Below are 16,564 nucleotides of genomic sequence, written 5' to 3'. Positions count from 1 at the left end.
GTGGACTTTGGAGTTGGACCTTACTTTGCATCTTGACTCTACGTGAAGTTCTGCAGAATACTGATTTCCTCTGAATTTGTCTTTCACAGGCCAAATGCAGTAATAGCTATCTTATAGGGTTAGTACAAGAAATACGTAAAATAAAGTTCAGAAGTTGCTTAGCAAAATGTTTGGGACATAAGAAGAGGTCAAATTTCAGTTCATTTGTTTTATCCTTTGCTGGGTTGGTTTACAAGATTGATTATACACAAACTCTGTCCACAACTGACCTTGACTTTCCTTTCTAGTTTATATAGCCTCTTGTCATATTGTTTTATTTCTTAAAAACTTTATTATATGGATTGATTTTAAGGATTTAGTTGACTAATAACTAAAATATAAATCCTGATGCCCAGAAGCAGATAGACTTATGGGATAGATAAATGGGGTATAGAAATAGAGTTCTTCTAAGCTCACAGGGACCTGGATAAGGGTGTTCTCCTACTCATTGAATAATGAGCCTAACGTATTTTACCACTCATTTTGCAAAGGAAAGGGAGGAGGGTGGTCACAGTTTCTGTCATTCTAGCTTCTTCCCTAAAAGTAGGTGTGAAAGGTCTGAGATTTGACATTACTTACAAGCTAACGAGTTAGGCTGCCACAGTTTGATCTATGCTCGCAAAGAAGTAGACTCCTGAGTCAGAGACAAAGGCCTATTTATTACTCACCATGATAGGAATAGCATTTTCTGTATCAGTTCTCTGAGCCTCTATTCCACAGGGCAACAAGCAGAGGGCCAGAAGACTTCTGCACACATAGTGCGTTGTTACAAGAGTGGAACCCTGAGCTTACAGAACCCAAATTTTTTATAATGAATAGTAACATACCTGCTCTTGCTCAAAGAAAAGCACTACCTCTTTCAAGGCTATTTGTTATACAAAAATCCTTGAGAAGCTAGGAACAAGGTAACCAGTGCCTCTTCTCATAAGATGTACAGAAATATAAGAGATCCATGGAGAATTTTTTTCCCAGCAGCAGGAAGAACAAATGGGAGGCTAAGAGCCTAAGAATAAAAATTGAGTTCCTAGCACTAGATTCTTATGTAATATAAATAATTAAACTTGGATTATAAATTTTATGGTTTAATTCACTAGCATAAAATCATAAATCTTCTCTTTATAAGTTGTATTGGTTTTGAGCTGCTTGTAATTTTTTTAATTCATCCACCTTCATTCCCTCTTTTATGGTCTTATATTTAGAAAAATACCCTGTGAAATTATATCCTGTTGCAGTTGAGTTAAAGGAATATAGGTAAAGGCCTTGATTTTGTGCTGCATGGGCTGGAGTTAAAGGAAGGTTACTGCACATCCATGGAATGGATATGAAATGGCACTGGTGCATAAAGGGAAGAAACCCAAGAGCAGGACACAGCTCAGATGGAAGTATGGGGATTGCTTCAAAAGCTGCCTCTTCCCAAATAGGAATCTGTTATGGATAACTTCCCTGCTTTGGAATGTTTTATGTTTTTACAGAACAGCCACTGTGAAACGAAGGTCCAGAGCTTTCGTTCTGGTATCATGGAAGAATTCTAAATACATTTTTTGTCATAAAGACATCCAGTTTGTATCTTTATTTTAATTATATTTGATTTTAACTTGCATAAAATATTTCTCCAGGTAAATGTCTCAGAAAGAATATATAGGTGGATTACCTTCTAGTTTTTCATATCCAAAAATTTCTCTCTTGTTCTCATATATAAATGATGATTCATCTAAATAGAGGATTCCTGGATTGCCATTCTGTTCAAAAGTTTAAAATTGTTTATTGTTTTATAGCCTCAGAGATGCAGATGAGACATATAAAACTCATTTGACTTCCTTTCCTTTGTAATTAACCACTATTTTTCTGCCTTTGGACTTAAATAATTTTACTGTAAGTCTAGCGGTTGGTAACCCTTTTGATCTGAAAATTCAAGTCTGTCTTCAAAAAAAGGTCATTTTTCCCTAATATTTCTTTATTTCTTTACTATGTTTCTTACTTTCCTGATTTATGTATTAGGTATATATTTCCAGGTTGAATATCTTGAAATCTTAGTATATATCTCTTTTCAATCTGATTTCCTTTTTTTTGTATTTTCATAAGATATTGCTTCTATTTGACCTTCTAGACTGTCAATCCTGTTTTTAACTGTATTCTATTTTTATTTTCCTACTCAATTTTTGATCCAGAAATATTTTTAAATCCCTTTTCCCTGATTATTTCTGTCCTTAAGATACATATTCTCCTGGGGCACCTGGGTGGCGTAGTCGGTTAAGCGTCCGACTTCAGCTAGGTCACGATCTCGCGGTCCGTGAGTTCGAGCCCCGCATCAGGCTCTGGGCTGATGGCTCGGAGCCTGGAGCCTGTTTCCGATTCTGTGTCTCCCTCTCTCTCTGCCCCTCCCCTGTTCATGCTCTGTCTCTCTCTGTCCCAAAAATAAATAAAAAACGTTGAAAAAAAAAATTTTAAAAGATACATATTCTCCTAAGTTTTCTTCTGTTTCTTCCATTATCTACCTCATCATGAGTCACTTGTTTTGATTGTCTTTATCTCCCTCCTTCATATGAGTCCCCTTAAATGAGGGATTTCTCTTCAACCTCTCATTTCAATGAGTGTGAGTTCCCTCAGCACATATAAAGGTGAGGCTATTTGAGACTCAGGTAATATCAGTCAGTGACAGATAAGATTCTTTTGAAGAGTATCAGTGGCAAACAAGCTGTCATAAGAGGGTCTCTTGATTAAAGGAGTGACAAATGAAGAGGTCTCTAGAAATGTTTCTTAAATTTTTAGATGTATACTAGAATCATCTAGGGTGCTCTGAAAAAACACCGATGTCCAGACTTCCCCCCTACCCCCCCACCCATAGTTAAATCAAGATCTCTAGGCAGGGTTCAGCATATTTTCCAAAAACTCTCATGTGGGCAGTTACTGTAAAGAGGCCCTGCTCTAGAATGTCAGGTTCCTCTAGGTATGAGCAATAATGAGTCCTCTTCCAGCTACAGAGAAGAGGCAGTGTTCAGCCTAGTAGCGAACCTCTCCCCATAGAGAGCTGGAGTTGACGTTGTTACCTTCCCAGGATCCTCCTGGGGCCTTGAAGGAGCCTGTGCTTACATAACTGAGAAATGGTGTGGGCAGCAGGAATGAGGCATGAATCTCTGCGTCCACTCACATAAAAGCCTCCATCTTCTCTATCCTTCCTGTTCCCAGGCCACCCTACCCTACTTACCCATAAGTCATACTTTACCTAAGATTTTAGAAATTATTGCCATATGTAAACATGGCTTGTGTATCTCATTTACTATCTTATTTTTAATGATTAGAATATATGATTGCATATTTCAAAAATACAGCTTATTTATTTATTTATTTCAGTATTGGTTTTGGGAGTAGAACCCAGTGATTCATCATTAATATATAACATCCAATGCTCATCACAAGTGCCCATCCCCCACCCAATACCCCTCCAGAAATCCTTGGTTTGTTCTCTGTATTTAAGAGTCTCTTATGGTTTGCCTCTCTGTTTTTATCTTATTTTTCCTTCCCTTCCCTTATGTTTAATACAGTTTATATTTTTATTGCTGGGTTTTGTTCTTGTTTTGTTTTTTTCTGAGTGACTATTGTATGTTGGGGAATTTTAAACTCTTCACACATGTCAATACATTTAATTTGCAAAACAACCCTATGGAATACATACTATTATTATCCACACTGTAAATATGAGGATACTGAGACACAAAAGGTTATGTAACTTGTCCAAGGTCACAATTAGTAGTAAGTAAAGCTAAGATACAAACCTGGCAACTGGCCTATAAACCTCATCCTCTTAATCTCTGTGCCAGTCTAATGTCACACAGAGTATAAGACATGCATATTGAACTAAAGGAAGAAGGAATGTGGCCAATTAAATTTCACTATAGGCTGCAAGAGAATCCTTCATTAATATTTAACTATCTTTTCTGTATGCAAGTTTATCCTATTGTCATAAAACTATTTCTAAAAGGAATATTCTTTTGACAGGTCTCATTATAGATTTATTTTTAGGACAATAATTCTTCTAATGAATAGCCCCTATTAATCTATTAATCTAAAGGAAAATATTTTTGGGGAGCCTAAATGGCTCTGTCAGTTAACTGTCTAACTCTTGATTTTGGCTCAGGTCATGATCTCACCATTTTTGAGTTTGAACCCTGTATCAGCTTCCACACTGAGAGAATCCTGCTTGGGATTCTCTTTCTCCCTCTCTCTCTGCCCCTCCCCTGCTTTTGCTCTCTCTCTCAAAATAAATAAATAAACGTTAAAAAAAAGAAAAATATTATTTTTTGTAACTTCAGTAGCCTTGAATTATTTACTGAGCTAACTTTCAGTGACAATTTAAATACCCTTAATCAACCTCCTTATTCCTAACTTGTTTTCTATTTCTTACCACTTTATAAGTGGTAAAATTGCCATTTTCAACTGATAACGCAGCACTAAATGCTTAAGTAATAGAGAAATCACTTTGTCTTTCCTTTATTTTTTTTAAAGGAGAGAGAGAAAGAGAAAGAGTGCTCACTCACCACTGGGGGAGGGGCAGAGAGAGAGAGGGAGAGAGAGAATCCAAAGGCGGTCTTGCACTGTCAGCACAGAGGTCTTGCACTGTCAGCACTGGGTGCTTGATCCCATGAATCTCAGGATCATAACCTGACCTGACACCAAGAGTTGCACACAAACAACTGAGCCACCCAGGTGCCCCACTTTATCTTTATTCCAGGTAATTTTTAAAAGGGAGTTTTGCTAAAATGAATTGACTCTTTTGTAAAAGGTCCATTTATGAAAAGTTGCAGAGAAGAGTATATTTGGTGTTTAATGAGAAATCTTAGAGACTATACACAGATTAACTGAAAGATATCTTTAATATTTTATCGGTTCCCATTTATCCCAGAAAAATGCTGAAATCCTGAACTGATAGTTACATGGGACACATGTCTCTGGGAGTAACTGAGAAAAAAAGCCCTAAGAATTTGAATAGTTCTCATTCTTAGTTTTATGTAAGAATCTTTTGGGGAATCTTAAAAATAGTAATGCCTGGGGTCTACTCCAAACTAATTAAAGTAGAATCCAATTATTTTAAAGCTCCCCAAGTAATACTAATGTGCACGTGGGTTGAAAACTACTAGTCTGAAGGCAAAGCACAGCTACAAATAAACCTGGGAAGGTTTACATCAATTAGGTGATCACAGCACCGGGCTGAGAGGCACTATGATATTCAGCAAACTATGGAAGAAAACTGGAATGAACAGATGTTGGTGATGGGCAGCTAGATCAGCAGGACATAAGCTAGAGCAGAGACTCAAAGGATGGTCCCTGGACCAGCAACACCAGCATTACCTGGAAACTTATTAGAAGTACAAATTGTCAGGCCCCACCCAGACCTACTGAATCAAAAATATTAAATCAAAAACTCTGCAGGTGCAGTCCAGCACTCTGTGTTTTAAGGAGCCCTCCATGTTTGAGACCTACTGGGCTAGAGCAGTGCATCTCTGTCATTAGTGTTCACAGGAATCAGCTGTGTGAAGTGTATCTGCGATCACAATTCAGTGTAGGAGTGAGGTTTAAGAGCACTGGTGGAGACTGGCATCCTGAATTATAATTAACAAAACTTACAAGTCCAGGAACTGTATCTCCAGATACAGAGGAACTGAGTTTATCCAATATAACCCATATAACCAGGATATCATTGTTGATATGAGGACAGAAACGTTCTGCCTTATGCTCTGTTACTTAAGCAATCATTCTGTTACAGCTAAAAAGGACTTCTTGCCAAGAATGGATTGCTTCCTAGAAGAAGAATGCCCCCTCCTCAATGCCCCACAGACATCTAAAACTTAATATATCCAAAATGAAACTCAGACCTTATCACTGTAATCCTCTTCTCTACCCCAATCTGTGTTTCATCATATATTCTCTACCTAAGTACAAAATGTCATAATGCACTTAGTAACCAAGCCCGAAAGCTGCAAGCCATTCTACATTCAGAATGGGGCAGTGATAAATTTGCCATCCAACATTCATCCAGTTGCATGAGTGATAAAGAGCACAAGTCTGAAATCGAACCGCTAGAGTTTAAATCCAGTTTGAGCCACTCACCTGTGTGACCTTGGGTAAGTTATCTAACCCCACCGAGATGGGCTTCTCATCTATAAAACTGCACTGAACACACTGAATGTTTACACAGAATAAATGAGGTAAGAACAGTGTCCACACTACCATCAAGGTACGATAGAAGTTCTATTGATTCTACATCTTATTATTTCTTTTGTCTGGGCTCTCCTCTACATTTATGATGCCTAGAAAAATTATATAGCATTATGCATGTCCACAATGCCAGTGAAAGACCAACTATGACATATTCAGGCTATCTCTTATAAGTACATAGAGAAACTGCCTTACTTAGTTTTCTAGGTAGACTTCTTTTGGCAGTCTATTGGTCTAAAATTTGAAATAAATCCTGACATTAATCTGGGGCAATGTAATAGAATTCAAGACAAGTCTTCCTTTAAAAATCCAGAATTGTAATTACTATCTAATAACCACCTGTAATAATAAACTACAATAAATATTTTATAAACTAATTTATTCAGAATGCTGAATAAGTATGGTGTAACTCATAAGCACTATGAAACATGCCTATGTTTGACAAAGCTTACATTTAATACAGATTACATAATCTAAAACAAATCTACAGTAATGCTTTAAAACGTCCAACTGAGGGGAGCCTGGGTGGCTCAGTCGGTTAAGCGGCCGACTTCGGCTCAGGTCACGATCTCGCGGTCTGTGAGTTTGAGCCCCGCGTCGGGCTCTGGGCTGATGGCTCAGAGCCTGGAGCCTGCTTCCGATTCTGTGTCTCCCTCTCTCTCTGCCCCTCCCCTGTTCATGCTCTGTCTCTCTCTGTCTCAAAAATAAATAAACGTTAAAAAAAAAATAACAAAACAAACAAAAAAAACCGTCCAACTGAAAGTTTGAGGTAGTTAGGATGGTTACCTTTTTGGTTTTTTAATACCAAATGACCTGTCTTCTGTGCTCCTGGATACGTTCTTAGATGTGGATGGAGCAATAGCCTCTTCAAATTCCAACTGAAAATCAAATGTCAGTGGTGTAACCAAAGTCTTTTTCTTTACTTGACTCTGAAGTCTGTTTTTCTGCAATAAATCCAAAGTACAACACTGAAAAAAAAATGAGCACTTTTCATATAGGAAAAATCCTGTATGGAAAGGATGAAATTAGTCTCACTTTATGCATTCACACAGAATTTATGTGCCAGTCACTAATAGCAAAATATTACAGATTAAAAGCTGGGGGGCCTGTGTACCAACATTTTTTATACCATTGCTGTGTGACCTGAGCTACTCTTTTCCTATTGATGAAATGATAGGATGTTGGACTAGATGATCATGAAGGCTCCCTCCTAATTCTAAAATTCAGAATTTAAGAGTGACCTATATATTACACAAAGAAAACACTGATACATAGAGTTATTGGAAGGAGAGCAAGTTGATCTCTAACCTGCTGCTCTTGCTGTCCCCATGCACGTGGTGAATCACTCCAACATTTGTCTAGTTGCGTAAGCCAGAAATGAAGTGAAGAAAGCAATCAAAAGACTTTGTTCAAATATTTATATAGATGGACTGAAGAGGGAAAAGGATATAGCTAACAAGTTAGTTAAGGAGCCAGAAATCTTTTCTAAAAAATTATCTCAGCATTGCCCAGAGGAATAAAGTGGTGAAAAATTTGACAGCAAGTCAAAGGATAGGAACTTCTGCTTCTGCCAGGAAAGGATTAAGCGCTACAGGAATTGCCCTCCTGCTGTAAACAACTAGAAACCCAGACAAAACATACGAAAACAACTGTAATCAGGCATTAGAGAACAGGCAGAGGGGGAACCATAATCCCTGAGAAAAGGGAAACAAATGAGGTAAATCCCATGATGGCTCAGCTTGCTTATTGAAGGTAGTTTCCTGGCTGAGAAGCAGTGAGGGGGAACTCACATCAAACCTCGTGGCCTTGACTTTGTTGTGTTTAAGAGATGGAAATTGCACCAACAATTACACTCTTGGGCATTTACCCCAGAGAAATGAAAACTTACGCTCACACAAAAACCTGTACACAAATATTCACAGCAGCTCTCTTTAATCTTTTTTTTAAAGCAGCTTTATTTTTAAAAGCAAAATACTGAAAAAAACCCAAACATCCTTCAATGGGTGAGTGGTTGAAACTCTGTGTATTCATATAATGGCATACTACTCAGCAACAAAATTTATATATTATTTATAATAATAAGGCTATTGATTCATGCAAAATCTTAACAGGGCCTCAAGGGCATTATGCTTAGTGAAAAGTCAATCTCAAAATTCACATACTGAATGGTTCCATTTGTATAACATTCTCAAAATTACTGAATTTTAAAGATTGGAGAACAGATTAGCCATTGCCAGGGATAGATGGGGAATGAAGTGCGGATATGGATACAAATACAGAAAAATAACATGAGGGAGTTCTTTCATGGTGATGGGTATGTGCTGTATCTTGATTGTGGTAGTGATTACACAAATCTCTTATGAGATAAAATTGATAAACCTATACACACAAATGAAGGCAGGTTTAAAAATGGTGAAAACTAAATGAAATCTGTAGTCTGGTTAATGGTAATATGCCAGTGTTAATATGGGCTGGGATTCATACTGGTTTTGATATTGTACACTACCCATATAAGATGTCACTACTGGGGGCAACTGGGTGAAAGGGACATGGGACTCTGTAGTACCTCTGCAACTTCCTATGACTTGTATTAATTTCAAAATATAAAAGTTAAAAAAATAAAGAAGCAATTACCAAAGTGATTTATATATTTTCATCTCATTTCGTGGTCGTTAAAAAAGAAAATAGAGATAATTCACCTTCGTAAATGTATGTAGGTGTATGTATGTGTATGTGTACCTGTATATTTATATTTTGAGTATATGTAAAGATAAATGGGTTTATGCATACATAGATAATATTTGTATATCTTTGTAACAGCACAAAATAAGATATGGACGGATAAACCCAAAGTGCTAAATTTTATTTGTCTCAAGGCAGCAGTTGAGGAGGCCAAAGACAATTTTTCTTTATGTAATTTCCTTTAAGCATAATTTATATATATAAATATGTATATATGTAAAACTGCTCCTAGGGTCATGGGATTGAGCCCACATTAGGCTCCATGCTCAGCAAGGAGCCTGCCTAAGATTCTCTCTCTCTCTCTCTCTCTCTCTCTCTCTCTCTGCCCCACCCCCGCTCATGCTCTCTCTCTCTAAAATAAAAATAATAAATAAAAATAATAAATAAAATTAAGAAAAAATTTAAATTTGATTGTATATACTTAAAAAGAATTTCCAGAAAATCCTCTATTAGTAACACATGAACTAGACATAGTAACACAAAATGAGAATATTTATGGAAATGGTTTACACAAAAGAAGACCCTAGTAAAAAAGGTAAGAATTATTATTACTAATCATAACTTAAAATTCATATAAAAGGGAATTTCAGGACAAATTACAAAGATTTATCTCTGATTATATTTTCTAAAATACATTTCATTTTAAACAAGAAAATTAAAAAGGAGTGAACTTTGGGGTGCTTAAGTCTAATATGGTTGCATTAGTAAGTTACTCCTGGTTTGCTATTTCAAAATTTGGGTAGCAATGACAGAAAGAATTTATTGGTTTTCCCAATATTTCTCTTTTTTTTTTAATAAAAGGAGACAGTTATGAAAAAAAGAGAAAGATTATTATTCAAACATTAACGTTTTCATTTTCAGGTTCACAAATATGTTCAGTCACTTCAGAGTTCCTCTTTGTGCTGTCTTCCTTGATTTCTGAGACTCTATGCTCTTCGTGCCTCATTTATCCACATTGTTAAATTATTTTGCAAGTCTTTGTGTAACCAAATTAAATTGCTCATATGTGCTAAAAATCTAGTTTTTGAAAATTATATTCTTTATTAACATTTTATATTGAATTTTATAAAAGTCTCATGTTATTTAATTTTTATGACCTTTACTTTTAATTTGGTAACTATACCAAATATTTTCTTCCTTTTAATAAACCAATTAAATAACTTTTTATATGTTTAACATATTAATGAGAACTATAGAAGTAGTCACATTTACTATTTGGCTGCTTATTTGATTTTTTATCTTAATCACCTTAGATACATTATATCCTAATATAATGTGGCAGCTATCCAGAAGTTACCTTGTATATCTAATTAATTCTTTATAGTATACACTTACCTAGATGACTTTTTGAATATAATGATTTGCTTTTTACAAATTAGTTTACAACTCCATACTACTGCATCATTAACTAAAAAATAAAGATAATCATTCACATTTGAAATAACATTTTAATGATTAAATTTTATTTTAGCTTTTATTTACAAACCTTTGCTCTTCTGGCCAAGAGCATCTTTGCCTGCTCATCCAGAATATCTAACTTCTCTAAGATTTTTTCTGCCATTTTCAGTCAGTAAATTCCTATTTAAAAAGGAGAAAAAAGAAAAAATCTCCAAAACAATTAAAATTTAAACATATAATTGAATATTTAGGCATAAGAGACCCACATTTACATTTCTGTTTGGGGTACAAAATAGAACTGTAGAGATCATGGAGTAGGTCATGGAACTGTAGGGGTACCCAAGTTTTTTAGACAAAAAGGTCACATGATCAGAACTCCCAGATGTGTGTGAACCTTAGGAATTTTTAAATGTATGATAAAGGGAAATTGAACCAGAATTGACTCATACTTGAAGCAAGGACATGTGGCTTGATTTATATCTATTTTCTTTTTGTTGTGATATAATTTTAATGAAAGTAAATGTGAAGAGCTCACATTTGTATAATTAATTGCATTCAAATTAAATTGGTCAATGATCCAAGACTGTTAATACAGCACTTAGAAGGCAATCAGTCACACAGAAGGAGCAGCTGTCAAGCTGGTTGGGTCCTACTGCCGTAATAATAAATATTCTCTAGTCAATTAATATTGCTGAAAATTACATCTGGGGTCAGGCAGTCCATATTAGGCTTGGGGACCTGAATGTTAGACATCAGGACACAAAATACCTTTCCAATGCAACACAAATAACTAGGAGGAGCTGAGTAGAGGCAAGAATCAGAGTATTAACCCAAAGCTCCCACTATATTTTTGCTCAGTGAATTGAATGGGTTCCAGTGGCATTTAAATGTAGAAGTTGTATGGTTCATAGGAAGTACTGAATTCATCAATATTTCTAAGACACATCAATGTCAACACTAAGGTTCTTTCTGGCTCAAAAATGTCTACGCTATTTCTCCCATATTGCATATTATTCAATCAATATCTCACAAAGACACAAAGACAATAATACATGAAAAGCCAAGGATTAAGGATTCTATGCCAAAAGCTCACATTATTTAGTACTTGATTTCTCTTAACTATCTTTTCTACTCTTGGACTCTTCTGAGCCATGGGGCTGCAAGGCAGATTGTTTGCCTTGTTACAAACATCATAACTTGAAGTTGCAAGTTGGAGATGGGATGTGCAGGCAAGGGTGTTAGCACAATGATGAGTACCTTGGACTTTCTGGGTCTCCTATTGAAGAGTAAGGGACAGATTTTGGCAGACATTTTAGATTATCTGGATGCTATGTGTTGTCTTTTGTGATCCAGGAACCAATCCTCTCATATATCCTAAAAGCAACTAAAGGAATTTTAGTTTCTGTGTTTTTCTTATGCATAATATGAGTTCAAGGTGGGGTGGAGAAGGCTCCCATATTTCTCTCCAAAATTTCTTTTATTGGAGACAAAAGATTTCTATTTCTCAATCAGGGAAAGAAAGGCTTTCCTAACTGTAGGAACCAGCATATTGAAGTGAATGGGTTTCCCAATTTGGGGAAGGTATAAATGACACAAGGGACAATTGAGACACACGGCTTCCTTGTGAGAGGGAACAGAAAGCAGGTATTTTTAAAGAGTAAGATGTCCTACACCTCTCACTTTCCACACATCTTCAACATCACAACAGACATTTTAGGATGCACCATATCATCACATTTTACACACACACACACACACACACACACACACACACACACACACACAGCTGTAATTTGAAGGAATTATGTTGTTTATTTAAAATTATCAATTATTTAGCTATGATATGATTCCTGGCAAATCACTGTGCATATCATGAGGTATTTTTAATGTTTAATTATTTTTGAGAGAGAGAGAGAGAGAAAGAGCATGAGTAGGGGAGGGACAGAGAGAGAGGGAGACACAGAATCTGAAGCGGGCTCCAGGCTCTGAGCTGTCAGCACAGAGCCCAATGCGGGGCTCGAACTGACAAACCGTGAGATCATGACCTGCGCCGAAGTTGGACGCTTAGCCAACTATGAGTTTTTTTGTTTTGAAGTGAGAAAATCTAATTAACAAATTATTTTTAAGGGTCAATGACAGTTTTATGAATACTAAATTTGAAGTTAATGAAGTTGACAGAATGTTATTAATTTCAGTTTTGTAGTTTTATTTTCATATTTTGAAGCCTATCCTTTTTTTTCAGTTTGCAAATGTTTTCATAAGTCTTTGGCAGGGTTTCTAATGGCTAAATCGCCCTGGGATAAAGTGGAGGTGAGGAAACACTTTAGACTAACTTGCTTACTTTCATCATTATACCAAGGGTACCAAGGGCTTAGCTGTATCAGGCAGGTCTAATATGACAGTGTATCCCAACTGCTTTGCATAAACTAAAAACTAATCCTTTAATGCTAAATTCTGCATCATATGTTCCTCGATATGACCTTCCAAGTTTCAGTCCTTTCTTGATTCAATCATTTGCACTTTCATTTCATTTCCAGAATATTGGCTTCATACTTCTACTTCATACTTCTTTTTCTATGGGCACATATTCTACTTCATGAATTCTATTTCTGTGAGCATATATTATCATTTGATGGCATACATTTATTTGTTCATTTCTTCATTTGGCTACCTAGCTGTATTACAAGAGAGATATGGTGCTAGGTACTCCATCAAATTTACTGAGGAAGTTGGACCTGATAGATATTACCTTCCTGGGCAAGGCAGATGGGCTCTCCTGTATCACTAAGAAAACAGAGACCATCAAGTAAGAACTTCAACTTCTCTCTCTCATGCCAAAATCTTATCTGCGTCCATTCCCATCTCACTTGTATTTTAATTTTAATGGAATTGTTGTCTCTCCTTTTCAAAGTTAACCCCTCCCAGTGTACTCTAGACTCTATTACCTCTGTCCTAAAAGAATTATTTCCATTGGTGTAGCCTCTCTCTAGTATCTGTCATTCTCTTTTTTTTACCAGTTGCTTCTCCTTAGCATGCTCACACCTCTTCTGGTTTTTTAAAAAAAAATTCTTCTCCTAACCCTACTAGCTGTTATTCTCTCTCATCTTCCCTTATTGACAAATTTCTTAAAATGCTCATCTATACTTACATCTCTTTTCCTTCTTAATTTACCATCATTTGGCTTCCTTCTATACTATATCTGCTCTGGTCACCAGGGTCACCATCTTATAAATAAGTGGGCACTTTTCTGCTCCTATTTACCTTATTTGAATGTCTACAACTCTTGTTAATGTTAGCCACTCCTTTCTATGGAAATTCTGCCCTCCCTTGGTTCCTATGACAACAGTCACATCTTCTTACTCTCTCTGAAGATTCCTTCTTCCTCAGATCACTCCTTAAATACTAATGTTTCTAAGGGCTCAGGCCATCTTTTTCATTATTCCATATTTTCTTCAGGATGACCACCCAAACTCCTGGCTTCATCTACCACCATCTATTTTCACACAAAAATCTCTCTTTCGAGTTCCAAACCTATGTTCCTAGCTCAACCCAGATTTCCTACAGGTAACCCAAATTAATCTAAAAGCAAACTTGTCCACACCTTTCCTCTTCTTCAGTCAAAAGTCTCTTCCAACCTTTATTATCACATTAGTTATCTCTTAGGCACCCAGCCCATAAACTTAGGCATTGTAATGGTTCTCAATCCTTCTCAATGACAAATGAATTCAGAAACTTCCAAGGAATCCAGATTTCCAGTTGTCACCCCAGTCCTGCTAAGTCAGAATTTATGGAGCTGAAGGTGCGGAATCTGTTTTTTAAAGCCATTCTAATGCAGCTATTCCCCAAAACAGGATTTGGTCACCACTCTTCTGGAAAACTCCTTCTTATCCCCTCCCTAAACATACACAATCACTTTATCTTGTATATCCTACATCCTACATATCCTCTCAGTTTTTCTTCTCTTATCCATTCACATTGCTACTGCCTCGGTTTAGGGTTCCATCATTTGATGCCTGGATTATTGCCATAGTTTTCAAAATATGTCTATACATTTGATCCATTCTATCCTCCATTCTATCCTTCACATTTGTCTGCCTTATTTTCTCAAGAAAACACACACACACATACACACACACACACACACACCTCTCCCTGATGAAAGCTTCAATCTATCCCTACTGCTTTCAGGACAAAGGGTCAAGCTCCTTGATATATCATGTGCGAATCATAGTTTGGCCTCTAAGTCTTTAACCCCATCTGCTCCTTCCTCATATATACTTGATACCCCAGTCCTAATGGACTGTGGCACCTAATGAACAGTGCCTCCAATGTGTTGTATCCTCTTTTACTTGTTGCTTGGCTCTTGCTGTTTCCTCTATCTACCATGTTGTTCTTCCATTTCCTATATTTCTAAGTTCTATTCATCCTTCAAGACCCAAACAAATAACACCTCTGCAGGGAAGCCTTCTCTGGTACACTGATTTAAATGTCCAATGTCTGTGCTCACATCATATCCTATATATACTGCTATCCAAGTACTTATCACTCTCTATTAAACCATTTGATATCCTTATTTTATTCCTCCTCTAGGCTATGTGTTTTTTGAAAGCAGGAACCATGTCTAATTCATCTTTTTATCCCTATTGCCTAAAAATCTGAATGAATTAGCCATCAGCCATAATGGAAATGGACAACTATAAATGTTATGACAGTTTTAGCTAGCATTTACATTTATGAGTTTGCATAAATAATTGTCCAAATCTTGTTGAGGTTCTTCTAGATCAACCCATAGCATTAAAAAATATTACTTTTTCTCCCACCTTCAAGCTTAGAAAGGCAGCATAGTATTTTGGTTAAGAACATAAACTCTGGAGTCAGACTGCCTGGGTTTGAATCCTTGGCTCTGCTACTTATAAGCTGTGTGACTGTAGGTTAATTGCTTAACTTCTCTGTGTCGCCCAATTGGTAAAATGGAAGTAATGCAAATACCTACTTCATGGGACTGTTACAAGGTCCAATTGAATGAATATAAGTGACATATAAGTGTTTGGTAAATAAAATAAGTAGATACAAGTAATGAGGCACTTACCTATTAGGGATAAGATGTGTGAGATACTTATAAATCCTGCAAAATCCATATTCTCCATCTCCATACCATTTCATTTTTTTTCTGCCATACCTGCCATCATGCAATCACCAATGGTCTCCATATGTCTAATTGCCCGCTTGCTTCTTCCACAGTATACTTCTTTAATTTTACCTACACTAACCCCTTGGGTCTTGGTAAACAACAAGACTTTATTCAGCAATTCAGTATCTTCTATTTTAATCTGGCTATTCTGTATCTTCTGTTTTAATCCAGCAATTCAGTATCTTCTGTATTGTATCATATGATTATCTTGTTTCCTTTCTTTCTCTAATTTTTTCATAGTTTTGTTCTCAATTTTCTATTAAATTCTTATTCTGAGTTCAGTGAGAAGAAACTAAAGCTCACTTTCCTATAAAGCACAAGTGTAAGCCTTAAAAATATGGTAAGTATTTAGGGAAAAACCCTGATAAACATTACTATGTCTCCATACTAGAGACTCATCAAAAATGCAAAATTAGTTTGTACTCAAGGAAATAGATCTAATCATCCCCCTTTCAACCAACACATTAATTGGGTTGGGAGAGATGATCTCACTTCTTAAATATATACAGATACATCTGAAGTGTTCTTATATGTACTTACACTTGTGAGGAAATGCTCTCTTCTGGAATGTAGGGATCTTATGTGGTCACAGAAGCCTAACTCACAGAATCTTGGGGGTAGAACAGGTCAGTAGTCTCTCACAAGATTTTATGAACCATGAGGCAACATTGATCCCAACTGGACAAGACTTTTCTGATTCTTGCTTTTATTTCACTGTCATTGTCTTCCCCAGGCCTTCAGATTTCACTCTTCCTTCCAGGTGATTACTGCACTATACAGCCCCTAAATTTTTCTGTCCCAATCTTCCTCTTTATCCCTCAAATACTGATTTTTCACAGTCATAAGAACTGTATTTTTGATGATACTGAATTGTTGACCAAGTCCAGCTCCACAAACCTTAACTAGCTCCCCATTACCTGCAGAATAGCATGCAAGCTCTTTTTAGATGACATATGAGATGTTTCAAAAAAGGCAGTCCAG

At 36.3% G+C, this 16,564-nt stretch overlaps 1 protein-coding gene across 1 annotated transcript in view; it reads right to left on the bottom strand.

Annotated features, from left to right (window-relative positions):
* The window catches only part of CC1H1orf141 (chromosome C1 C1orf141 homolog), a 43,050-nt gene extending 26,768 nt beyond the window's left edge, over positions 1-16,282 (bottom strand). The window contains exons 1-3 of the mRNA XM_049617044.1: positions 15,482-16,282; positions 10,481-10,572; positions 7,039-7,196 (exon numbers count right to left, since the gene is read on the bottom strand). Coding sequence (XP_049473001.1) covers positions 7,039-7,196; positions 10,481-10,555 — 233 coding nt within the window. The 5' untranslated portion in view covers positions 10,556-10,572; positions 15,482-16,282. The remainder of the gene's footprint in view (positions 1-7,038; positions 7,197-10,480; positions 10,573-15,481) is intronic.
* Between the last annotated feature and the right edge of the window lie 282 nt (positions 16,283-16,564).

This window comes from Panthera uncia (genome assembly GCF_023721935.1).
Source record: "Panthera uncia isolate 11264 chromosome C1 unlocalized genomic scaffold, Puncia_PCG_1.0 HiC_scaffold_4, whole genome shotgun sequence".
Lineage (NCBI taxonomy): Eukaryota > Metazoa > Chordata > Mammalia > Carnivora > Felidae > Panthera > Panthera uncia.
The sequence above is the reverse complement of the archived record's forward strand: the minus strand, read 5'-3'. Positions and strand labels throughout refer to the sequence as shown.